Genomic DNA, 26,917 nt, shown 5'->3' with positions numbered 1-26,917 from the left:
GTAACTGAAGCCTGAGCAGTCCTGCAATGTGGAATGTGAGCTCTCTGGAATGACGGATGCTGCTCCATCCAATACTTCAGGGTAAGGGAACTGGGGATGATGAGGTGGGATGGTGATCATCCAACATCCTGACCTCACAAACGCTCCAGTTGCTGAATGCAATCAAACCCTCACAGCAGTCCTCCTCCAAAATCTAGTAGAAAGCCTTTTACCCAGGACAGTGGAGACAGTTACTCCAACAAAAGCGGGACCAACTCTTTTTAATAGCCTTGATTCTGAAAGAAACAATGAATAAGCAGGTGTCCCAATACTTTTGTCCACATGGTGTACGTTCAGTGTCTTTTTCTTTTCTTTATCGCTCTCTGTTTTGTTTGCAGTGAAACGACAAAACGAATAAAATTAATAGAGGGTTTCCGATATTCTGGCCTTTTCATGGTGGAGTCTGGTGGAATCTGGCAATGGCGCTGTGTCGGTGTTGTGAGGTGTGGATGTGGAACATACCAAACATGCTATTTACCATTTACTATGCCATTTACAACCTCAGGGGGGCGCTAAACCACACTAGGTGGATTAAACTGTAACTTGCGCTACTCTCTGTTCGCAATTAGCTAAGGGAAGCTCAGGTTAGCCTTATGCTAAGCCAATATTTGCTGCTTTTTTCCTGTTGTACTGAGCCGTCAGGTCCAAACCACAGTGTAAACCGAACCCTGCTCCTAATCAGCTTTCCCTCAAGATGGCTTGAGCTCCAACTCTGACAACTCTTCCACGCCCGTACCCACTCAGAAGACAATGTCTGATAGCACTCTGACTCAGAGTGCCATGTCCCATGGACATAATAGCCTGCTGTGTTTGATAGCAATCTCTTGCAACAGTCAGTACATCATATTCACCAGGAAACGCTTGAAAAACTTCCCCGGTGTGTAACTTCCATGATGCAACGGTGAAAGCATCCCAGAAAGAGTTTCTACTGGGTCTGATCTCCAATCCCAGAGCAGCAGAAAATACAATACAGTTAAGAAGAAGATGGGAGAGGTAATGTAAAGGAACACAGCTGCACAGCGGCACACTAAGGTGGGTCGCTAATTAGCTCATACATCATTTAACATGGCAACGATAGCAGTTCTTCAGAGGCTGAGAACAGCTACAAGGCCTCTCTAGTGCCATCGCTGCCATTCTCTCACAATTCTTGTCTGGATATTTTGCAGTGTTGGATTAAACTCAGCCCGGCAGGGACACCTCTGTGCCTGATACACTTGTCCCAGCACTATACACACTATGAATGCTGTAGGGATGCACCAATCCGGCTTTTTCAGTTCCGATACCGATACAGATACATGAACTCTACATATCGGTCGATACCCGATATCGATCCAATACCGTTGTTGAATTAATAAACTGAACACCTCACCATGTGGGAGAGGCTTAAGGCATCAGGATTGACTTAACAAATTAACACATAGATATAAATGTGCTAAATTGCCATTTCTTTGTCACTAAAATAAACAATTGTGCAGAATTTGAGCATTTAAATTCAAAATAAAAAGGTCAACTTGAAATATATTAAAATACATAAAAAGTATCAGCCGAAACTGAAAACAAGTACCTTCACTTTGTCAAACACACAAACAGGAATCTTATTTTAAAAAATTGAGCGTAATTCAAAATAAAATCTAGCAGCTGAATCGGAGAACAAATTAGCACCATGGCCAAACAAACAAGCAGCAATAAAAAATGGCAAACATCTAAACATTTAGTTCCATCTCACACCAACCAATTAAAGTAAAAGGATCGGTTTCATGGATCGGCCTAATTATCTGATACCCGATCCAGCTAATTTTGTTAATATCTGGGCCGATATCCGATCCTAATATTGGATCGGTGCATCTCTAGAATGCTAGCAGTTCAGTGTCCCTGCTGGGAATGGACCACCAGCTAAATAATATCTGGTATCCAGGCCTGGAAACTGGATTCAAGGTCCAGATTTGAAGATCTAAGTTCTACACTAAAAGTAGAAGATCCTTGAGGAACTTTTGGAGGTTTTTCTGTGGAGGAACCTTCGAGAAAATGTTTTTAGAAGAAAAAGGTTCCTTGAAGGTTCCTCAAAGCACCTTAAGGACTTCCTCCACAGTTTTAAGCTGAAGAACCTCCAGGATCTTCAAGTTCCTCAAGGATCTTTTACTTTTTTAACAGTGTAGACTTTAAATCAAGCGTGAATGTAATTCATTGGGTTAACTGATGCCGCTGAGGCGCTTGTTTTGGCGAGCTGTGTTGTCTTAGCAGTGTGTTTGGGGTCTTTATCTTGCTGTGGAATCAGCTTAGGTCCAGAAAGTAAAAATCCACCCCAGAAATTTATTACTATCTATTTATTTCTGTAACTGAAGCCTGAGCAGTCCTGCAATGTGGAATGTGAGCTCTCTGGAATGACGGATGCTGCTCCATCCAATACTTCTGGGTTAGAGAGCTGGGGATGATGAGGTGGAGTGGTGATCATCCAAGCAGAATGGACCATCAGCTAAATAATATCTGGTCTGTAGAGGTCCTGTGGTTGGAAACTGACCGATAATGAATGCAGTAGAAAAGGGGCTAAGGAGGTATCACTATTCTTGCACTGGTCTGCCAGCATGATCAAGTGGGTTGACCAGCAAGACCAAAATGAAGTGAAAAACATACCCTACGCTGGTCAAGAGCTAGACAACCAGCCGGCTTACCAGCATAGGGTATGTATTCACATGGCTGACCAGCTGTTCAGCTTTTCAACCACCCTGACGTTCAAAGACCAGCTCAGACCATCCGAAACCCGAAAAGTCTTAAGCTGGATTTCACCTAAATCCAATGTTTGCTGCTTACCCTCAAACTCCGCCTACGTAGAAACTGTCCACTGCAAATGTCTCTTTGTGGCAGTTCTATTTTCTCACCCGTGACATTTCCCACCTCTCATGCCTTTAAGTCACATCTCCAGCTCCAGCATTAACACCATCCTTCATCTCGAACAGCCGCCGCCGAGCTGAGTGGCAGGTGACTCATAACTCAGAGAAGCGTCCTCGTCTAAACCCCACCTCCATGGCCTCCCGTTTGCCATATCGGCCAGTCACGGGCTAGGCGAGGTCACAGCGGGTGAGACGTGTCCACTCGGTGGAGTCAGCTTGGTTTATTTATTTATTTATTTTCTGACTTTTGACTATTTCCTACTTTCAGCTTTATTAGCGCTCGCTGCGCAGGGTTTGTCCCGGGGAGTCAGAGAAGGCAGTGTCTCCTTCCCACACAACAGGAGGACTCTGTAGGTTGTAATTAATTAAGCTGAGATCTCACACTGCTTTTACTGGACGCAGCAAATCGCTGGATGCTGCGGGTGTCCGGCCTGAGAACACGGAGGCCGGTGATATTGCCGAGAATTGCTCGGAGATATCTACAAATCTATGCGGGCAAAACAACAAGACGATCCAGAGAATAATTGGTAGAGAGACAGAGACAGAGAGTCAGGGAGAGAGAGAGAGAGAGAGAGAGAGAGAAATGTGAGAGGAGGGAAATAATAAGGAAATCAAGGAAAATGCTCCATGTTAACACCTGCCTCTCTGTCAACAAATGGACTTAAAGTGGAGGCAAACAGCGTCTGCCCAGATGTTCATTATGTAGCCTGGTAGAACGAGCCTGTTCTCTCCGCAGGGAACCATTATCTCTGCTGAATGAGCTGAAGTTCTAGTCTACTTCTAACAAAAGCTTTAAAAGAGTACATTTGAGGAGTCTGATATCGAACGTTCCCGTCCCGGCCTGCATATGCAAATGAAGCTGCTAAAACCTGAGCCTGATTTGCATACATTGGGCAATTATGGTATCACAAAGGACAATACATATATATACAGTATTTCTAACTACTCAGTCTATACAGCAGTTTGGCCACGCCCATTCCTGCCCATGTAAGGAGTGTTTCAGCTTTTGGATGAGGCCCAATCCAGGGTCCCAGCAAGCAGAGAAGGTTGCAGGAATGTTCAGCAGTGTTTTAACCCCCGAAAGGCTTATTACACACGGATTTACCTCCTGTAAAGTTGCAATTTTGGAGCTAAAAGGTTATCGCGTGACAGTGATGTAAATCTGAAAGTTTTATTTGAAGCTTGTAACAGATATTAGCAGATGCATTAGCAGCTTGTGAGCTTGTAGTGTGTATTCCGAATTATTCCTGAATTGTGGCCTATGAGTACATTTGATTTGGCACCACCTCACCCAATGAGGAATCCCAATGGTTGGGCTTTTTTGGTGGACCTCAGCCCACCGAGATGTTCATTATGTAGCCTGGTAGGGAGAGTACAGAACATCCCGTTCACAACCCAGTCTAACCCAGCTAAAACAGCCCAATTTGCATACATTGCATTCCCAGTTGTGACATAAGCAGAGCTGCCTGAATTGTGGCCTATGAGTACATTCGATTTGGCACCACTTCACCCAATGAGGAATCCCAATGGTTGCACAACAAGACAACTGCCCCCCCACCCACCCCCCCAAGGCAACCCATTTGGTGACCCCATTTAAAAAAAAAAAGACTGGTGATTGGTTGATTCCACCATCACATTCTAATTATGTCAGTAGTTAATCTTGCACTGTCCTGAAGGCCTAGCCCACAGGTTCAAACCCTGGTCCTGCAGCATCTCCAGTTCTTCACATGGTGTCTTCCTGCTCCAACACACCCAACTTAGTAAGGGGTTCAGGGATCAGGTGTGTTGGGAGCAGTGAAAATACCCAAACACGCAGGGTTGGGAACCACTGGACAGCTTACAAAGCTTACATAGCTGTACTCGCCCATAGTCTCAAAAATGAAGGTGCTACAAGGGGTTTTGGAGCAAAGCCATAGAAGAACCATAAGGAACTATTTCTGTAAAGGACATGTGAGTGTGAGGAATTACACAACATTATAAATACACAACATTCAATTGGTAACGAACCTTTACGTCCACTTTTTAAAAAAAAAAAAAAGGTCCTTAATAGAACCAAAGGTGGATCTGCTATGGTACTGCTCAAAGAACCTTTTGGAGCCCCTTTATAAGAGTGTAAAAAAACACAGAGAACAAAAATAATGAGCTGACAGTTTTCTGCTGAGCGTTTCCGGGGCTCTTTTGTTTCCTAAAAATCAATTCTTAAAAATCTTTAGGCCTAGAAGGCCCTGAGGGTTTGCCTCTAGATATGTACTAGACTTGTATCCTGGTTTATCCACCAAATCCAAGAAAACGCTGATCACAAAACAAGACTAGCGGTCAATTTCATGAACGTCATCATTGGCTGCAGCACTGGAGTTATAGGAACAGACCTATATGGGATGGAAAATGGCTCAAAAGAGGGCAGGCTTTGGCGTTGTCACTCACCTGTTTGATTGCATGCAGCAGCTTACCATAGCAGTAGACTATGACGAGAAAAGGAAGGATAAGGCAGAAGATAAAGAGGCAGATGATGTAGGAGATGTTGTTGGCCGTCTTGGTGGTCCAGTCCACCGAGCAAGTGGTGCCAGGCCCCTCTGGGCCATAGCGGCTCCAGCCAAAGAAAGGAGGCACAGTCCAGACGAGGGAGTAAACCCAGGATAAAGCCACGCCCACCGCCACCTTCCTATAGTTTGTGGCGTCTGCCTCTGTCGGGCCCATCATAGTAGAGTACCGTTCGTATGACAGAATGGCCAGGGAGATGAGGGACACGATGCCTGTAGAAGACACATACAGACACATACATTCAGTGTTCAGCCCCAACCCATTCGAAAAGCACTGAGAGCACCAGAGACCCCCTCCACCCCTTATTATACCCCTCTAGCGTCCTATTCTATTGGCAAAGCTTTGCTACAGGCACTATACAAGATGTGTGTATGTGCATTTGCACATCTGTGTCAGCAATGGGTGTCCACAAACATCTGGACATATAGTGGATATCTACTGGATGGATTTCACAGGGTAAACCATTTGCTTGACAACAATGTGGAGGCGGAGCTTAGTGAGGAGTAGGCAGGGTCGAATGGAGCCAATCAGAGACATCAGTTTAAGCTTTGTACATTGCCACGGCCACCAGTGAGATCATCATCAGCATTCAGAAGGCCGCCGCCCACCCCGACATAATCTTCAACCACTAGGAGGCGCACTAGCCGATCAGGCTGTAAACAGGTCTCCAAATAAGTCATCAATGGCTTCAATGCTTTGAGAAGATGACCATACAGGGGAGGAGGAAGCAGTCTGCGTCTGCTGGACAGGTCAGTCATGTAAAGTCCTAAAAAGATGAGTTATGAGGCTCACAGCTGAGGTGACGGGCTCCTGATGGCCTGTCTGTTTTCTGTGTTTACTGTGTGCTCTGACGTTTACATGAGTCACAAGCCTGTCCTTTACAGCTATTGATTTCCAATATCAGTAGAAAGCAGAAGCCGGGCTGTAATCTGAAAGCAACCTTTCGAATGTCGAGCACTGATGGGTGAGCACTGTTCATTTAATCCCCATCAAATAAATCACTGCACATACACGGCATTGACAAAAGTATTGGGACACCTGCTCATTCATTGTTTCTTTTGAAAGTAAGCCTATTAAAAAAAAAATTATCCTGCTTTTGTTGGAGTAGCTGTGTCTACTGTCCTGGGAAGAAGGCCTTCTACTAGCTGTAAGAATTTGATTGCATTTAATGACAAGAGCATTGAGAAAGTATGGGATGGAACACCCATCATCCATCATGCTCCACAGCTCAAAGGCAGCAGCATGGTGCCAATAGGGTCATGTTTATCTGCTTCATGGAGTCCAATAGGCCGTACTTCTCTACAGGGACTAGACGAGCTGTGTGTGTGTGTGTGTGTGTGTGTGTGTGAATTTACACATCTGTGTCAGCAATGGGTGCAGCTTAAAGTAGCTGAATGCATTCATTAGAAGGGGTGTCCACAAACATTTGGACATGTAGTGTAGTTTATACTGTTGTGGATGGTGAAGATTGTCTGGTCTCTTGAATATTGTTGCTCTTGTGACAAAGTTGATATCACATGGAAACTTGCACTTCAAAGGGGAATTCTAAGTTTTAGGCTTTTCAAATTGGGATGTCCCGATCCAATTCAGTAGATCAGGATCGGGGCCGATCCAGGCCAATTTGAATGGATCTGGTATCGTCTATTTTAATCTCAATCCAGTTCCGAATCTTAATTTTAATCTCGCTGTTCAGAGCGCCATCTAGTGTCCTCAAGGCGCCATTAACGGACATTATGTCCAGCCGGCTGCAGCAGCAGCAGCAGTGCGGACGTTCTCAGAAGGTAAATAAAGGAGTTGAGGTTCTGCAGTGTGGAGCTATTTTACAGTGGAACCTGAAAACAGACCATAATATCTGACCCTTTATAAAACCATCACTGAAACGCTCAGTTTTACCAGCGGGAGAACCGCAGAACCGCTCACTCACCTTTCTCTGTTTATAAACCAGCACTGAAGAACCCATTCAGAACCGAGTGGAGGCTAATGCTAATGCTAACACACACACACATGCTATAGAAACCCAAATCACACACACAGCACATTCACCCACTATAACCAGTTATCACACACCAGTAGACCCACAACAACCACAGATATCAGTCCAGAGTGTGTACCACTACACACACACACACACATTGGAAGTGATACTCAGCATTTAGAGACTTGGATGGGATTGGAGGGGGGAAAACAACTGGATTGGGGGATCCCAAACATTGAACGACTTTGTTTACGTCTCAACCATCATCCAAAAAAATTATTTAGACATTAAAAAAAATGAATTCTGGGTCGTTTCTATTGGTTCATTCGTCGTGAATTCTACAGCGACGGTGACAAGACGCAGCCCCAGGATTCCAGACATGAGACATTTTGCTGCTTTGGGCATCGCTGTATAAGCAGGGCCCTTCAGCCTGCAAAGAACAATGGGCCGATCTTAAGGAGTCATTAACGAGGCAAAATTGTCTTCCTAAGTGAAAGACGAGTGAGGCTGAGAGCTGCTTCATTACAGTGCTGAACAAGATTATGATGATTATCTGTGCTTTAAAGTAGAACGCAAGCTTTCTGAAGCCACTCAGGGCCACAGGGTTGGGTGGCCAATCAGTTTATCTCGGTTTAAATAACCAGTGATGACATTTTAGGACTGTTGGAGTCTTCTTGAGCTTCTGCTCTTGGCCTGAACTTGCTAGAACGGCCTGATCTGGCCATGTTGGTCAGTTGTTCTACTTGTAAATGATGTAGCGGCCGATGGAACGGCTAATTTCTGACTGTTCTGAGATCTTTTTAAACCTCTTTCCAGACTCCTCTGCGTCTCCATCCTTCTTTCTGAAGGCCTCAGAGAGCTCTCTGGATCTGGCCATGGTGATCTTCTTCACCCCTCACTTCAACTGTCAATCAAAAGCAGTCCACACTAAACGTCTGAGGGTTAAATAAATAAGACAGACTCCTCCAGAATAATCCTCTCCAACCATGTTCTGATCATCTCAGCTGAGGTTCTGCAGCTGCTTCTGATTCTACATGTTTTAAGGAGTAATATATGTAAGGGGGGGGGGACATCACAAGAAAATGACAACTCTATTAATTTCATTTCATCGTTCAGTATTGATCACATGAAGATCACCTTCAGATGTATAAATATGTCCAAAAAGATATTTAAGGTTTTAATGGGGTGTCCAGATTTTTTTCACAAGACTGACGTAAACGAGAGCTTGGTCCAGTTGCCTTGAAAACACAATTGACTGCAATCAAGATAAATAAGCTGTGTGAATTAAGACCCTTTTCAGACTCGAACAAGTGGGTTAATTTCGATAAAAATATGGTAATCAGCAATCAAACACACAATCAATGTCTCCATCTTTACTTTCTGTGGCTCATGATGATGCTTTTTTGCAGCCCAGCACCTCCCCATACATATACACACACACACACACACACACACACACTATATATATATATATATATATATATATATATATATATATATATATATATATATATATATATATATATATATATATATATAGACGCTGAAGCTGAGTTTCAGTCTCACAGACGTCGAATTTCAGAATAAAGGTCTGTGCCAGTCAAGTCTATGGGGTCACGTGCCACACAAGATCAGACTCTTGCAGTGTAAAAAATGTCGTATCCCAAAGTCGAAGTCCACGAACAGGCTAGGATCCGTTCCAGACGGCAAAACTGGATAAAGGGCACGGTTTGGTGGAGCTTGGAGGCGGACGTAGACGCAGGTACTTATTGACAAAAGAAAACAAAACAGACTACAAACTGAGGAACAAAGCGAAACTCTGAGAATAACAAAAAAACAAACAAACAGGATAAGCAAACCTAACAAGACCAGACAAAGGTCAGAAGGTTGAAACAAAGGGGTACTTACACAGACAGACAACGAGGAACACTTGGGACTCACAAGGCACGTGGCTACAGATAAGGCACAGGTGGGAACACTAATGAACAGGCGGGGCTAGGACAGACCAGACACAAACAGAGCCATGTGCTGGAGAGCACATGGTAACACAATACAGAAGGAGGCAAGACAGATAAACGTCACACATGAGGGTAGTCGAATATACAGGCAGTAGGTCGAAATCCAAAGTACAAATAAGTTCAAAGTATTAAAGTCATACACAGACGACAACATCGCTTTTAAAGCCCGGGCTTAAATACTGTGCTAATCAGAGGTGAAACAGGTGTTACTGATTAGAAGTCAGGTGCGTGGATGGCTGGTTGCAGTCATATGATCTTTGCTAGTATCTCCCAGAGGATTCTGGGAAATGGAGTTCGAAAACTGCAGAGGTACCAGTCGGAGTCGTGACACACAGTTTTTAATTATAGTGACAAATAAACAGCAATTCAGTTCATTTATATCTAATAAATAAATAAATAAATAAATAATCATGAATTCAGTTTTTAGTGAATAAATTCATAGTAAATTAATTTGTTAAATAAATGTATGTTATAGTCGATCCTGATGCCTTAAGTCTATCCCACATGGAGAGATATTTGGTTTATTAATTAAACAGTGGTATTGGATCGGTATCGGGTGTCAGCCGATACACAAAGTTTTACATATTGGTGTCGGACCAGAAAAAAGTTTAAGAAGATGCCAAACCTCTGCTCTCACTCTTGATCTTCCACATCTCTCTGGTGAAGAAGCCTGCAGCCCTACAGCCAGTTTCTTCAGTGTCTGATCCATATCTGAAAGTGTTTCGTTGTTGTGGTTTGATCTATTTTGCTGAGAACCAAACAGGCGTACGCAAATTTAGAGCGATTTATTATGATATAGGCTCGGGGACATGAGGCTTGTACCACGCTGTGCTCGCTGTTTGAGTAATTGATTTAACTGAAGTGCTGCCAGACATTTCTAATGGAAAAGGATCACACAAAAAAGTGGAAAAAGCCTGGCATCTCCGTCTGTGAGGCAGCTATGATCAGTTTGCATTATGCAACTGATAGTCCACCACTTCTGAAATCTGATTGGCTAAGCCAACCTTTAAAGCTTTTATAAAATCCTCGATATACATACTTTGCATAAGTTGCACCCATTGCTGACACAGATGTGCAAATACTGGAGGGGCATAATGAGGGTTACAGTGTATGCAGTGTACCCTACCCATGCCGACCCCTGTCCACCAAGAACTGAACTGGACCTTGAAGCACTGGAGGAAGGTCACCTTTGTCCCTTTTTCTTTTACATATTGACCAGCTGTACTACTGTACAACTGTGATGCCTCGGGGCATCGGCTGCCGATGGCTAGCAGCATGGCCGGGATTCGAACCAGCGATCCTCTGGTCAGACTGTAATCCTGCTAACTAAGGCAATGCTAACCAGTGTCTCTCTCCTGATTAGCATTAGCATTTGTCGTCAGACTGACAATTTCACCCTGTGAGCAAACTGAACTTTGTATTTGATCATTTTTCAGTTTTGAAAATAAGGCGTATTTCAGGTGATACAGAAGCCACGTAAATGCAGAGCTTACCCCCCCATCCCACCCCCGTTATTTGGGTTACGGTCCCACCTAAAATCTGATCCCTCTACTATCATCGCCAATCCATTATCCAGCTAAACAGCACAAATCAGGGGGTCCTCTGGAGCTTTACACTCCTGGAGTGCTTGTTCAGAGCCCTCGATAAGGTGTTTTGATGCACACACAACCACCTGGTGTTATTCATTAATCAAATGCAAATGAAAATACGAGCTTGGTACATAAAGTCCAGTGAGAACATAATAATAGGATACTGCGTGCTCATTAAATTTAATGTGATTAGAGAGAATACATTTTTCCATGAACATCTAAATCACTGGAGCATGATGTATTGGCCAGAAGGCAACTCCTCAGTTCCGAGTGAGCCCAGCATTCATTCTGCTCGTCAACACCAGCAGCGATGGCCAGAAAAAAACAAGAGAGCCAATTAACCTTTTCTTACTGAGCTGAATGGTCAGCTTGGCCCGCCGATGACAGAGTAAATGTTAGCACGGCCCGTCCTCCTAATAACACTCCGCTATAACACCGCCATCATTATTGTTGCTTCAGTGCTGCCTGTAGTAAGTTCTGCAGCTTTGCGTTCAGCGCTGAACAGGGATGCACCGGTACCACTTTTTTTCTTCCGATAACGATACCAGATTTTCGTAAGAACATTTTCATCAGTGCGCTTATCAGTTCAAATAAAGCTCTTTAAAAAGCTAACAACTGCGAACAATGTTTCTCACAGTTAATAGTGTTAATGGTGCCTAGAGGACACCAGGGGGCGCTCTGCAAAAAAAAAAAAAAAATTGAATTAAAAGTGAAGGCAGCTTTAAAAGTAGAAACTTGGACATCCCATCGGGACATCCCATATATAAATATATTTTTTATTTTATTTATTTATTTATTTTTATTTTTTTGTTAAAGGCATCCTTCTGTCTTTCTTTCCTTTCTACAGGATAAAAATTAATGGAGACAAGCTTGATAGAAGCTAATACTCAATGCAAGCTAACACTCCTCACTCCGCATTTCATACACAAAAGCGATGCCTCACATAATGATCTCTAAGATCTTTAACTATAAAATGTGCTATTAGACCATATGCTATTACTACCCTAAATAAATCATATTTTCTTAATCATCGTATTTTCTAAATGGCCACTTTACCGGAGGAGGTAACGGTACTTACTCATTAAGGGGGCTAAAAGGAAAAGAAATGCAAATTGTATTAAATGCAATTTTATTAAACACCACTTTCAGAAGTCTATGAAATATTCCTGAAGCTTTAAAAGTATATGCCTGGTTCATTAACTTCTTCTGCAGGCCTCCTAGTGGTCATTCTGCAAGAGGAAGAAAAATAAACTGGTTGAATATTTTTGTTACTGGTTCAAATCTTCCTCCAGAGGATTTACAGTGCATGCATAACACCACACACAGTAGAAAATGATCTTGATCAGTGCTTTCTGTGTGCTATTTATGGTTTTTACTGCTGGTAAAAGATTTTTGTTGGATGCGCTATGTTTTTCCCGAATGTGAACATGAGCAGCTTGGATCCGTAGCCGCTAGAATAAGGATACAATGTGAAGAATAAGTGTCTTTTATTGCTATTTCTAGAGCACCCCCCTCATAGTTTGTTCTCCAGACAGGTCAAGGTAATTATGTTAGGTGTTAGGAGCCCAACTTAAGAAGCACTTTTAAACAACTTAAGAAATTAAACAATTACATCGGATTGTGTTTTCATTTAGTTTCACTTGTGATGCTATTACATAATAAGCTGTTCTCCCATGATGAGGATACGTAATCTAATATGCTAGTTTTAGGCTCAGTGGCTAAAAGGAGGCCTAGAGGCGCAGTAGTGCTAAATCAGATTAGAGTTCTTTTAAAGTACTTGCTATAAAACACAGTTAACATTTGCGGTCTGGCTGCTTGCACCTGGCATCAGCATATCCGATGTACGTCATTAAGCAAGTTCTCAGTTCAAGTGTGGCTTAATGGAGGGAATATCACCAGGGTGACCTTCTGTTTTAAGCTGAGCTGGACGGGTCACTAGATCAGATCACTCCCTGTATGTTTGCGATTAGCAAAGCAAACATACAGGGAGTTTAATGAGAATGACCTTCCTTCACCATTGCTTATTATTAATTTGGCTGAACGGCTGGATGCTGCTGAATGGATGGGAGAAGCTAAATACTTTTGTTATTTTTGTTGCTTCTTTTCTGAAAAATCATAAAATATTCATTGTTATATCTATAAATAATAATACATATATTATTATAAAAGAATAATATTATTATAATAAAGATTATTTTTTTCAGAACCACTGAAATGGTTGGGAAAATGTTATAAAACAAGGGATTTTATCACAATCTGATCCAATAGATTGGAATAAGGGTCGATCCGGACCTAATTCCAGTCCGGTCAGCTAATTCACTTGTTTAAAAGAGCGCGTCCAGAGCCAAGAAGGCTAATGCTAATGCTAATGCAAACACACTCTGTGATCTGACTGTAGTTTTTTAAAGGAGCTGGGAGACAAATGGTCTGGTAGGTCAGTCAGACTGGACTGCAAGATACTAAACACTATAAACATCATTTAAAAAGTTGCTCCAAACAAAGTAGATCAGATTAGAATTTAGTCTGATGTTAGAAACTGGTACTAAAATAGGGATTTTACTGGGGTTTACTGGTGAGTATTAGCACATCTTATCTAAGTTGTGGGGCTACATTATTTATAGAAACACAAAGATCAGATCAGATCAGACTGGATTGGTATCGACCGATAGTCAGCATTAAGACACTCAGATCAGATCGGGAGATGAAAAAACTTGACTTGGACATCCCTAATATTAACCACTAACAAACAATACAGTATACCGGCTTACGCTGAACCATTTCAGCTGGGCTGTACCTGAACCGAGGTCAATCAGACACCGCTGGCCAGGAAACAACGGAGCTGTCAGCTGTCCAGTATAATTTAGCTCTAGAAAATGGGACAGCTGTTCATAAAAGGCTGCCGGTAGAGCTCCTGATATGGATATACGCACTCAGAAATGAAAGCTGACAGTCGGCCACTTTAAGTTTGTTGTCATTGTTTCATTTCAAATCCAGTGTTCTGGTGTTCGGTATGGAGCCAAAAAAGCAATGATGGTGAAAAAATGGCGTTGCTGCCCAATTAGCCTATTTCCAATTACCTCCAGAATCCCACTTTGGTTACATAATCCATAATCCAGTCTTAGAACATTAGCAACACTGCCAGTATTCGCGGCATCCACTGCTGCTGCATTCGCAGTAAAGTAGGGACAGTAGGTGTCTTTTCAATGCAATTAGAGGTCATCATATTAAAAAGGGACTTAATTAACTTCAGTAGTTGCTTCTTTGTTGAGTGTTGGGTCACGAGTGGCAATTCTTTATTATCTTTATATAATTATATCACCATATACCTTAATATTATTATTGAATATATATACTGTATGCTGGTTTAGTCATTCCTAAAGCAAAGTATGGTAAAAGGGGAATTCCATAAATTTTTTAAATAATAAAAAATATAATAATAAGGCATTCAGAGTGGGTTTGGTGGGAAACCCTCCAGCCTAGACAAACTTGCCAGGTCAGAACAGTTCACAGTGGTGGTGAATGGAACCCCCCCCCAGTTCGATTCCCAGTCATGCTGCTAGCCATCGGCAGCCGGAGCCCAGATTGAGCACAATTGGCCAGGGGGCTCTCTCCAGGGTGTGTAGATGGTGCTTTCTCCCCCTAACACATCGCTCCAGTGCAGTGCGGGCCGATGCATCAGAACCAAGTACACTGCATTGGCTGTCCAGTGATGAAACAGGGGTGCCGGCTGGATGTGCAGGTGTGGAGGACCCTCCCAGTGTCAGTAGCATTGCACTGGTTGGCTAATTGGGGAAATAATGGGGGGAAAATAAGCTTCCTCGCAGAGTTATAACAGCAAATGGTTGGGAATACACCGCACGTTCAGAGCCGAGAAGGCTCATGCTAATGCTAATGCAAACACAGTCGGTGATCTGACTGTAGTTTTTTAAAGGAGCTGGGAGACAAATGGTCTGGTAGGTCAGTCAGACTGGACTGTAAGATACTAAACACTATAAACAGTCATTTAAAAAGTTGCTCCAAACAAAGTAGATCAGATTAGAATTTAGTCTGGTTTTAGAAACTGGTACTAAAATAGGGATTGTTGAGTATTAGCACATCTTATCTAAGTTGTGGGGCTACGTTATTTATAGAAACACAAAGATCAGATCGGATCAGACTGGATCAGACTGGATCAGAATCGATCTTATAACAGCAAATGGTTGGGAATACACTGCCTGATGCAGTCTCCTGTCTATAATATAGAACAAGCATCAGCTGCATTTGGAAATATTTGAAATATGCATTAATATTTTACTAATAATAGGCCAGAACAATGAATAGGATACATGCATTCACATGTGTGTTAATGGTTAGTCTTCTGTTCTGCATATCCTTTATAGTCAAGGACCTTTCTTCGCAGCCAGTTTACAAAAGTTATGGCTATTACACAGTCATGTGCTCTAAGCAAACCACCAAACCTTTAATTATTTAAATAATAAAAAACATAATACTTAATTAATTAATTAAAAATGACTGAAATATAGAATATTCCACCTTATATACTCATATAAGACAACTAGCCTGGTGGTTTTGGGGCAAAATAAATATACGATATATATTATGTAGCTTATAATGAAAAAATGAACTGGTCCACGACAGACTTGATCTTGATCAGACACGGTGTTGTGCCGAATTCTGACTGCCTGCCAGAATCCGACTCCCCTTCTCGTGCAGAACTAATGCGTAAGCGATGTTCTGTTTGTTATGAACTGAATAATAATAGTTAAGTGTAATCTGTTATGCTCACACTGCTGCCCATGGCAGAGATTTTGGGGTGGACTCTGGGGTGGCCAATCAGATTGAAGTGGCACTGGCCATCCCTTTAGAATCAAAATTTTAAATGGCCCGAAAATCTTATTTTTCCCCCAAAATATGTTTTTTATTCTTCTTCTTATTATTCAAGATGTTGTAATCAATTCTAGCATCAAAAAATCAGAACACAGAATACTACCACCTATAGGTGACCGACTGACGTAGCGGCTCATAACTGAAGCAGTACTGACCCTTTAAACTCGCTCTACATCTAATCGTGCTCCACGTAATCCGTCCCTTCAGCGCAGTCAGGGCTTTGATTCCACATTTAAGGCTCTACTGGCATCTACATGCAGCTCCATTCCGACTCCAGTCCCAGTGGTTAAGGAAATAATACAGCAATTAAAAAAGCCAATTAACTGCCACGTTTCAGTCATTCATGGACAAGCTGGTTAAAACTGCATGGGGTTTTCCATCTCAGTACGTACAGGTCTGAGCACTTCACGCTTTTCCCTCCTAACGTCCGTGAAGCGCTCTCGCGAATGTCTCATTTTTGCCTAGTGTCTATTTTTAAGACCAAATCCCGGGATTAAAAACATCACAGGATGACGAGAAGGGTCGTCACTCCGCGTTACTCCACCGTAACAACGGGATGACAATGAGTGCCATGCGCAGATATTACACGCCAAAAATAAGCACACGGCAAGCGTCCCATTGCTGAAGGGTCGATAACAGCGCAGGTTTGGGTCCAGCTGGACGTTAATTATCACTGTAGATGGAATTCAACAGAAGGTGTCTGGACATGTTTGCTGGACATGGATTAAGCCTAGCCCTGGACTACATTAAAAACTTAGCCTAATCACTGTCTGTGTGTGAGTGCAGCACTATAGTACATTTCTGGGACAGGGATTAAGCCTAGTCCTGGACTACCTTTTCCTTTCATTGGACATCTGTGTAGTCTAAGACTAGGCTTAATCCCTGTCCAGAAAACCCGCCCCATGTGTTTTAATGCAACAGTGCAACATTACTGATAAACTTCTTGGACAGGAATTAAGCCTAGTCCTGGACTACATTTTACTTTCAGATGACATCTGTGTAGTCTAAGACTAGGCTTAATCCCTGTCCAGAAAACCCGCCCCATGTGTTTTAATGCAACAGTGCAACATTACCGATAAACTTCTTGGACAGGAATTAAGCCTAGTCCTGGACTACATTTTACTTTCAGATGACATCTGTGTAGTCCAAGACTAGGCTTAATCCCTGTCAAGAAAACCCGCCCCATGTGTTTTAATGCAACAGAGCAACATTACAGATAAATTTCCTGGACAGGGATTAAGCCTAGTCCTGGACTACTTTTTCCTTTCATTTGACATCTGTGTAGTCCAAGACTAGGCTTAATCCCTGTCAAGAAAACCCACCTATATGTGTTTATGCAACAGTGCAACATTACCGATAAACTTCCTGGACAGGAATTAAGCCTAGTCCTGGACTACTTTTTCCTTTCACATGACATCTGTGTAGTCCAAGACAAGGCTTAATCCCTGTCCAGAAAACCCACCTATATGTGTTTATGCAACAGTGCAACATTACCGATAAACTTCCTGGACAGAAATTAAGACTAGTCCTGGACTACTTTTTCCTTTCAGATGACATCTGTGTAGTTCGAGACTAGGCTTAATCCCTGTCCAGAAAACCCGCCTATATGTGTTAATGCAACAGTGCAACATTACCTATAGACTTCCTGGACAAAAATTAAGCCTAGTCCTGGACTACTTTTTCCTTTCATCGGACATCTGTGTAGTCCAAGACTAAGCTTAATCCCTGTCCAGAAAACCCGCCCTATATGTGTTCATGCAACAGTGCAACATTACCGATAAACTTCCTGGACAGGGATTAAACCTAGTCCTGGACTACTTTTTCCTTTCAGATGACATCTGTGTAGTTCGAGACTAGGCTTAATCCCTGTCCAGAAAACCCGCCCTATATGTGTTAATGCAACAGTGCAACATTACCGATAAACTTCCTGGACAGAAATTAAGACTAGTCCTGGACTACTTTTTCCTTTCACATGACATCTGTGTAGTCCAAGACTAGGCTTAATCCCTGTCCAGAAAACCCACCTATATGTGTTAATGCAACAGTGCAACATTACCTATAGACTTCCTGGACAAAAATTAAGCCTAGTCCTGGACTACTTTTTCCTTTCATCGGACATCTGTGTAGTCCAAGACTAAGCTTAATCCCTGTCCAGAAAACCCGCCCTATATGTGTTCATGCAACAGTGCAACATTACCGATAAACTTCCTGGACAGGGATTAAGCCTAGTCCTGGACTACTTTTTCCTTTCAGATGACATCTGTGTAGTTCGAGACTAGGCTTAATCCCTGTCCAGAAAACCCGCCCTATATGTGTTAATGCAACAGTGCAACATTACCGATAAACTTCCTGGACAGGGATTAAGCCTAGTCCTGGACTACTTTTTCCTTTCAGATGACATCTGTGTAGTTCGAGACTAGGCTTAATCCCTGTCCAGAAAACCCGCCCTATATATGTTCATGCAACAGAGCAACATTACAGATAAACTTCCTGGACAGGGATTAAGCCTAGTCCTGGACTACTTTTTCCTTTCAGATGACATCTGTGTAGTCTAAGACTAGGCTTAATCCCTGTCCAGAACCCCCCCCCCAATATGTGTTCATGCAACAAGGATTAAGCCTAGTCAAGATTACACCATGCTAACAGATGAATTACGGCCTAAGTAAGTTACGTAGCTAGCGTTAGTTGTAGCGCACGACTAAAAAGCAAAACTGTCACATAATTCTCACGAGATGCCATGTGAACAAAAGAAGACATCTAAGGGGTCTGTAAGGGCCCAAAAGAGTATGCTGTGGCCTTAGTAATCATTTGGCCCTGCAGTGGAAAAGAGGCCTATGTGTTAATGCAACAATGCAACATGATTAAGCCTAGTCCTGGACTGCACCATATACTGGCAAGGGAGGGCACTGGCTTTGTGTCCCATCAGCTCGAAGCCCCCCCAGTATTACAGCCCAAATTTTTTGAGTGGTCCGCACTACGCAAAATACATCTTATTACAACATTTCAGTTGCACTAATGCAACACTACGTTTCAGTATCACCTACTAACCACTAATGAACAGTCCTTTCTGTTGCAATAATACATATATGTATCACATTGAGTATTAATGCATCACTACATACTGTATATGCATTAATGCAGCAATGCAATACTGTATGACTGCGCATGCACTACAACAGCTACTATAACACTGCATTTTAAAGCAAGAACATATGTGTATAATATAAAAATAAAAAATAACATAAAATGCATCAATGCATGAAGTCAAGTATTAATGAACCCATGCAACTGCTGATGTGTTAATATACTATATTAATATATAGTAACAACATCACAAGAGATAAAGCTACACTAATGCAACACTACATTTCAATATGACCTATTATAATATTAATCACTAATTATTGCAGTCTTGTCTGCCGCAATAATGTATACTTTATGTAATTATTGCAGAAAGTGTTCATGCAACAACATACATGCATTAATGCAACAGGGATGTGTCCATGCAACACTGCAAGTGTTAATGCAACACTATGTTAATGCGACACTGCAACCAGTAACGCAACACTGTACATGTTAATGAAGCAATGCTAATGTTAATGCAACACTACAGACTGTATATGCATTAATGCAATACACACATTTACTATCATATGAGCTATTATTATGGCTCCAGTACTGTACTGGTGTTAATGCAACACTGCCCGAGTTAAGCTTCATTAATGCAACACTGCGTTTCAATATGACCTATTAAATACTTATTAATGCAGCCTTTTGCATTGCATTTACACATATATGTACCATATATTACTACATATATGCATTCATGCAACAATGGCATGTAAGTTTATAGTGTTATTAGTTTATAGAGTTAATGCAACATACAATTTTGATATTGCACAATTTAGTGCTAATGCATTAATTGCATTGAATGCAAGTGTTAATGCAGAAAGTGTTCATGCATCACTGTGTGCATGCATTAATGCAACAGTGATGTGTTACTTTAGGAGTGAATGCAGACAATTTGGGGAGTTTTAATGATATATATGCAATAAAGTAAGTGCAACAATATGCTGTATAAACCTTAACACAGCACTAATAGGTTAATGCAACTCTATACATGTCTATAAAACATTGCAAGTGTTAATGCAACACTCTGCATTGATGCACCACTCATTCACCGTCATATGGGTCAGTCCAACATTGCAAGTGCAGCACTACACGTGAGCTATTAAGCACTAATTAACGAGGTCTTTCTGTTGCATTAATGCATGCATGCAGTGTTGCATCCATGCAATACTACGCTCGAGCTAATCCAACACTATACGTGTTAAGGCAGCCCACTGCCGGAGTTCAGCTACACTAATGCAGGACACGACGCTTCAGGGCGACCTAGGAAACGCTCGTGTCACCGAACACAGTGTTTTCGACCAGAGCCCGCGCGCTCTCCGGTACTCACCCAGCAGCGAGTTGGCGAAGCCGTACCACACGCAGCCCCCGTCTCCGATCAGCCAGCGTCCGCGCGCGCTGGCGGCGAAGCTGAACGGCGTGGCGAGCGCGCACACGAGCAGGTCGCTGACGGAGATGTTGAGCAGCAGCAGGTTGATGGGCGAGCGCAGCGCCTTGTAGCGGCCGAACAGCACGAGCACCAGCAGGTTATTGAGGATCCCGAGCGCGCCGATCAGACCGAGGCACGCGGCCACCAGCGCGTGGCCGGTGGGGCTGAGCGCGCGCGGGGAGCCCGAGTCCGAGCGCGCCTCCGCGGAGGACACGATCATGGAGAGAGAGAGAGAGAGAGAGAGAGAGAGAAGGGGGGGGGGGGAGCGAGCTAGCGCGAGCGCTCACATCTGGAGGGGTTCATTAGTGCTGACTGAGGGGGAAAAGTGCAGCACGAGGGAGAAAGAAAAGGCAGCAGCATTGCTTACGGTGTGTATTTTTGGGGTGCAACAACAACAAGAAAAAAAGAGCAGCTCGCGCAGAGAAAAGGTAGGCTTGTACTGATTGCACTGAGGGTGCAAATCCATGCATCCAGGAAAGCAGTGTGTTACTTAGTCTATGCACGAGGGTGCTCGCGAAAATTCAATCCCAGAGAGACATAAAGCATGCAAAAAAAAAAAAAAATCCCAAAATAGTCGCGTGCAACAAGGCAAACACCTCTAACAGCAGAGCTGCAACTGTTGAGCAAGTACAGCACGCGCTGAGAAAGCTAGTCTTGCAAACCCATGCACCCTGAAAAGAAGCCTGGGCAGCAGTGTGTTATTCAGTGCATTGGAAATGCACGAGGGTGTTCGAGGAAGTTCTCAATCCAAGGGAGACAAAAAAAAAAGCAGCACTATTTACACCCTCCCTGCAGAGCTGCACCAACGTGGCTGTCTGAAGCACTGCAATCCAAAGAGTCGCGTGCAACAACGTGCAGCACTGCACGGTGCTCGGACCCCTAATGCAAAATGCAGCTTGCAGAAGCGCCACTAGTCTGGTTCAGAAGGTGAAGCACAATCCGAGAGAGAGGCAGGGCTGACTGTGGGAGAGGAGTGCAATCCACTGAGAGAAGCTGCAGCACTGGTTACAGAGTCATGGTGGATGCAACAGGCAGGGCAGAAGAGAGGACGGCTAGGTGGCTGCTTAGGTAGGTGTAAATCCATCCAGCAGCAGCAGGAGGAGCAGCAGCAGCAGCAGGAGGAGCAGGAGCAGTGTGTGGAGCGTAAAGTGCAAACAGCCCCAGAGGTGGCAGAAGCAGCGAGGCTTGAGAAACACACAACTTTGCTTTACTGCTGCTCTGGGTTTGGAGGGAAGTCAGAAGAAAGTTTGGAGTGGATTTGCTCCACCTTGTGGTGATCAAAATACACACACATACAAAAGTACATGGACAAAAGTATCGGGACACCCGCTCATTCATTGTTTTCTACCAGCTTTTTGAGGAGCATTGCTGTGAGGATTGGATTGCATTGCATTCTGCAACAAGAGCGTGATCACCAAACCCACCTCATCATCCCCAACTCCCCCCCCAACTCATCCCAAAAGTACTGGATGGAGCTCCACTGCTCCACAGCTCAATGCTGGGGGGCTTTATACCCCTCTAGGGTACCCCACGCCTGGCATTATTAGGCAGCATGGTGTCAATAGGTTCACGTTATTTCTATTCTATTGGCAGTGATTCTCTACCGGGCCTAGACAAGCTGTATGTGTATGTGTGTGTATGTGCATTTGCACATCTGTGTCAGCGATGGGTGCAACTTACAAGTACCTGAATGCATTTATTAGAAGAGGTGTCCACAAATATTTGGACATATAGTGTATAGTGTATCCCATAGCAGATCTTTTAAGTCCTGTAGGTTGTGAGGTGGGGCCTCCATCAGCATCATTAAGAGCCTTGGGCACCCATGACCCTTGTCGCTGGTTCACCGGTTGTCTTTCCTGAGAGTCCTGAGATGTTCTGACCCAGTCGGACTCGTCCAGCCATCACAGTTTGGTTCTTGTGGAAGTGTCTTGCCCGTTTTTCAACACGACTGTTCACCTGCTGCCTAATAGATCCACTGTAGATGAAGATAATCAGTGTTAGTCACTTCACCTGTCAGTGGTACTAATGTTATGGCTGTATATGTATATATATATATATATATATATATATATATATATAGTCCCAATATGTGAAAATCAGTTCCGTATATATTACATACACTGTACACTGTTAAAAGGAGGAGATCCTCTGGACTGTTCTAAAGGAACCTCTTAAAGTGCTTTGAAGAACCTTCTAGGAATCTTTTTCTTCAAGGTTCCTCAAAGCATCCAAAGAGGTTCCTCCACCGCTTCAAACCGGACAAACCTCCAAAAGGTCCTCAAGGATCCTCTACTATTTATCAGTGTACACACCTGAGAACGTACGAGAATGCTCTCAGACTCATCTTAGCCCTAACCATCGTAATTAACATGGAGTCACACTGACAGTCACGCTAACATCAAAGGTGAGCCCTGCTTCTGTCTGGTGGCGGAGATTTCGTCCGGTGGAAGATGTACGAACACTCTCTCTCTCTCTCTCTCTCCCTCTCTTTCTCTCTCTGTCTCGCTCTCAGCGGACGCCTGTGTAGTTTAAGTAGTTTAAGTGGATGCGAAATTGGGGTTAGGAGGACGAACAGGGTACTGAATAACCCTCCCTCTGCTGTCACTGAATGAAGCCATTATTTTAAGCATCATTTCCATGGAAACCACTTCCGTATAAACACATACAGTACATCACATCAGCACACATTAGCCCTTCCTTCACGCTATTACTAATACTTTAGTTAATAATAGTCGTGTGATATTGGTCATTCGTTTAAACCGAGGAAATTGCGGCCTGTAGCGAACTCACAGACGGCTGCTAACTCCTCACCCGGGGGGCTGGAGGGGTCCGTACGTTGTTTGCGGTTGCTATTCTTGCTGCTGATACAGTCACTATTGCGTTTAAGGAGCAGGACTTTTATTGGAGTATAGATTAAGGCAAGTGGATCGACCTGTCCCAGTACCTGTATCAGTCAGCAGTGTGAGTGCCACTGTCCAGGGTGCTGAATCCTCAGTGCAGTAAACTGAGCTTTGAAAACAGCCCATTTTAACCCACAGAGGTCTAGTCAGTCTAAAGCCTCAGATTAAACCCCCCCCCCCCCCTATTCACACACCCCTCGTTAAAAGGCGTGCTACAGCCCAAACTGATTTTTGATAGGACATAATAGGGGGCAGCCAATCAGAACACAATTCATTTACATAGAAACCATAGGGACAAAAGTATTGGGACACCTGCTCATTCATTGTTTCATCTAAAATCAAGGGTATTAAAAAAGTTTAAAAGACTTTATCCTGCTTCCCCTCCAGATTTTGGAGGAGCATTGCTGTGAGGATTTGGTTGCATTCAACAACACAAGTGCTTTAGTTAGATGTTGAGCTTAGGATGATGGAAGATCACCACCCCACCTCATCCCCAGCCATCCATTATTCCAGAAAACATAGCTCAAAGCTGGGGGGCTTTATACCCCTCTACTAGCCCACACCTTGCATTAGGCATGCTGCCAGTAGGTTCATGTATATCCTCATCTGGACAGATGTTGTAAATGCCATTGAAGGATTTCAGTTGAAACAGCTAAGCACAAGAGAAGGTAAACAGAGAAGAACCTGTCCCATTACTTAAAGCTATGTAGAGTTCCCTAAGCCAGAGCCACTTCATTCTGTTTTAATTGCCCTCAGATCTCCCTATAAAGTGCTAATGGATAGTTATAAGCAATTGATTAAGATTTATGAATCATCACCAGGCCTGCAATAACTTCCAGTTTAATTCCCTCAGAATCGTTACCGTCAGGATCACTGCCATGAGCTGTGATGAATTAAATGAGGTAATTGGATCATTAACGCACCCGGTCTTAATTAACCTCACTGGGATACCACAATGGCTGTTCATTTCCTCAGTGTGTAAAGGCTCAGGCTCCTGCCCCTTACATCGGTGTTAGAAACTGGCCGTGCTATTTTGAGCCTGGTGGGGTGGCGGATAGTGGGAGAGTTTGGCTGATGTGCCTAGTTATTGGCCTAGTTCTGAAGTAAGCTATGCCAACCAAATCTCAGAGCGAGCAGGACTCTCTATCAATAATGAGGTGCTCTTTTCACCCCAAACATAACCGAAAACGCCCAGAGCAATCAATAGCAGACTACTTTGATTAATGGTCTAAACTCTTGAGGGTCCTGAGGGGATTCGGTGGTTCTGCATTTTGGTCAAAACAGCCATCTTTTACCATCTGAAGTCATTGTTTTTTATTCCAGGTGTTCAATCAGTTCAAGTCAGTTCCAGTACAATTGGATTCCTACTAATAAAAGATTTATTAGTAATTATTTACTTTCATTAATTTAATATTTTTCCGACTTTCTATTTCTATTTCTACCCAATTATCTGAACTTTCTCCTCCTTACATTTTAAAAACAGCCTCGTTTTCATTCCGGCTCGTCATCAATAAAAAAACCCTCTCCAGATAAATCTCTCCATCCAGAAAGTGTGAGTCTGATCGTGGTTGGATGAGAAGTATAAACAGACACCATTCTGACTCCCTATTGGTTTGTAAGTGATCCATCACACCTGCACCCGTCCCGTCACTCTCCAGCGAGCTCACAGCAGACGTCTGTAGTCTAGTATGAAGACTGTGTCCGTGGCAGAGACTCAAGAGAGCTGCAGTGAAACGTCCCGACTGAGCCCCACATTTACACTCCAATAAAGCTTATTGATCACACGCCTCTGAAGTCTGACTTTCTGCAGCTTTACAAAACTTCTAGACAACGACTCCTCATATTTTCCTCCATGAAGCTCATGTTGATGCTCAGTAGAGCACAGAGACGCTCCTTTAATAGAGCTGATATTACTGAAATGCTTCATTTTCAATGGGCAGATCTGCAGCTGAAACAGGAGCCTAGTGCAGCCCAACATTTTTAACATCAACATTTTAATAGATCATTCTCCTCATTATGGCTTTTAGAGAAATGTGTTTTTGGGGAGGGGGGGGTAGTGCACTATAGACCCCTGTGGCGCGGCCTAAGCTTTCGGCCTTTGTTTTTCTTCCATTACTTTTACTTTTCTACTTGAAGTCGTTCTGAAACCAGTACTTTTACACTTTTACTGGAGTAATAAGCTTCAGTTGATACTTTAACTTCTATAGAAGTCTTTTAAACCCTAGTATCTCCACTCAGTTCTCAGTTGAGGAATGAATGGGAATACTTTTGACACCTTTGGATTTAATGTATGGCATTTTGTGGGCGCTCTTATCTAGAGTAGCTAGCTGTTATCTAGTTTAATTGTGTAATGTAGAATCCTTAGTCCTCAACAGGGCCTGCTATTGCTATAGCGGCACATTCCTAAAAATAGAGCTTATTGATGCAGTAAAAAACACCTATTGGTTCCCTAACAAAGCTTTTATTAAAAACCTACCATCACTAGAACAAAAGGCCATTTCCATTCCTCCCAATCACTTCTCCTCAGGCTTCCCATTTCCCATTTCTCATTGTGTTAATGTTGTGTCATTGAGTTAAATGAGGCTCTAAATAAGGGTCATGTGGGGATTAGATAGTTAGACTTTATAGTTAGACAGTTAGACATAGTGAGTATTTGAGTGATGCCATTGAAGAACCACTTTTGGTTCCATTAAAAGAACCATCCTTGCAATTGTGTAAAATGAAAGGTTTGTAAAGCCTTTTAAAGGTTCTTTACCCTTTCAAGAAAGGTTCTTTAAGGAACCAAACATGGTTCTTCTATGGCATCACTCAAATAACCCTTTTCAGCTCCTTTATTTGTAAGAGTGTAAGGAACAAAACGAAGTTATTTTATTCCCCCACTCCAGGTGTCTACAAATTTCTGGACATGTACAGTAGTCCACTGTGCACTCTCCAGGCCCCGAACCTGACAGCTAGCTCTTGTTCCACTGATTGAAATGCGTTCCGTGGGTGATGGTTTGGGATGGTTCTGCAGGCTCAGAGCCCCGTAGATCAGCCCAATAACTCACTTGGTCTCCATTTCATCCAGACAGCTCCTGTGTTGCGAATCATAGTGAGAGTGTTGCAGTCCGGGTTAAACGTGCCTTGACACAAGATTTGTGAGGCTTCTTTTCAATTCTCCCTCTGTTCCTCTCCCAAACTCGCCGTTAAAATTTATGAATGGCAGTAAATCCGCTCTGAATGGGTGCAGAGAAAGCACGCGAGACAGCCGAGCCAGACTGAATCGTGTGGTGGAACACAAACCTGCTTTTAGTACAGATACGCTGGAGAGGAGTGTCTGGGACAATGAGACAAAACAAAAGGGAACGCCAACAAATAGCTTCAAAATACACATAGAAACTACAGGGACAAAAGTATTGGGACACCGGCACATTCTGTATTTTGTCTAAAAAAGCAAGGATAGAGTTTATCCTGCTTTTGTTGGAGTAACTGTCTTTTATGTCCAGGATTTGATAACACAGATGTGCAAATGCACACACAGCT

General features: G+C 43.0%; 1 protein-coding gene across 1 annotated transcript in view; it reads right to left on the bottom strand.

Moving 5' to 3' along the window:
• tmtopsa (teleost multiple tissue opsin a) overlaps positions 1-20,715 on the bottom strand; it is a 72,280-nt gene extending 51,565 nt beyond the window's left edge. Inside the window, exons 1-2 of the mRNA XM_072669211.1 lie at positions 20,397-20,715; positions 5,352-5,680 (exon numbers count right to left, since the gene is read on the bottom strand). Coding sequence (XP_072525312.1) covers positions 5,352-5,680; positions 20,397-20,715 — 648 coding nt within the window. The remainder of the gene's footprint in view (positions 1-5,351; positions 5,681-20,396) is intronic.
• Positions 20,716-26,917: the final 6,202 nt, after the last annotated feature.

The sequence above is a fragment of the Salminus brasiliensis genome, chromosome 23 (assembly GCF_030463535.1).
Source record: "Salminus brasiliensis chromosome 23, fSalBra1.hap2, whole genome shotgun sequence".
NCBI lineage: Eukaryota > Metazoa > Chordata > Actinopteri > Characiformes > Bryconidae > Salminus > Salminus brasiliensis.
The sequence above is the reverse complement of the archived record's forward strand: the minus strand, read 5'-3'. Positions and strand labels throughout refer to the sequence as shown.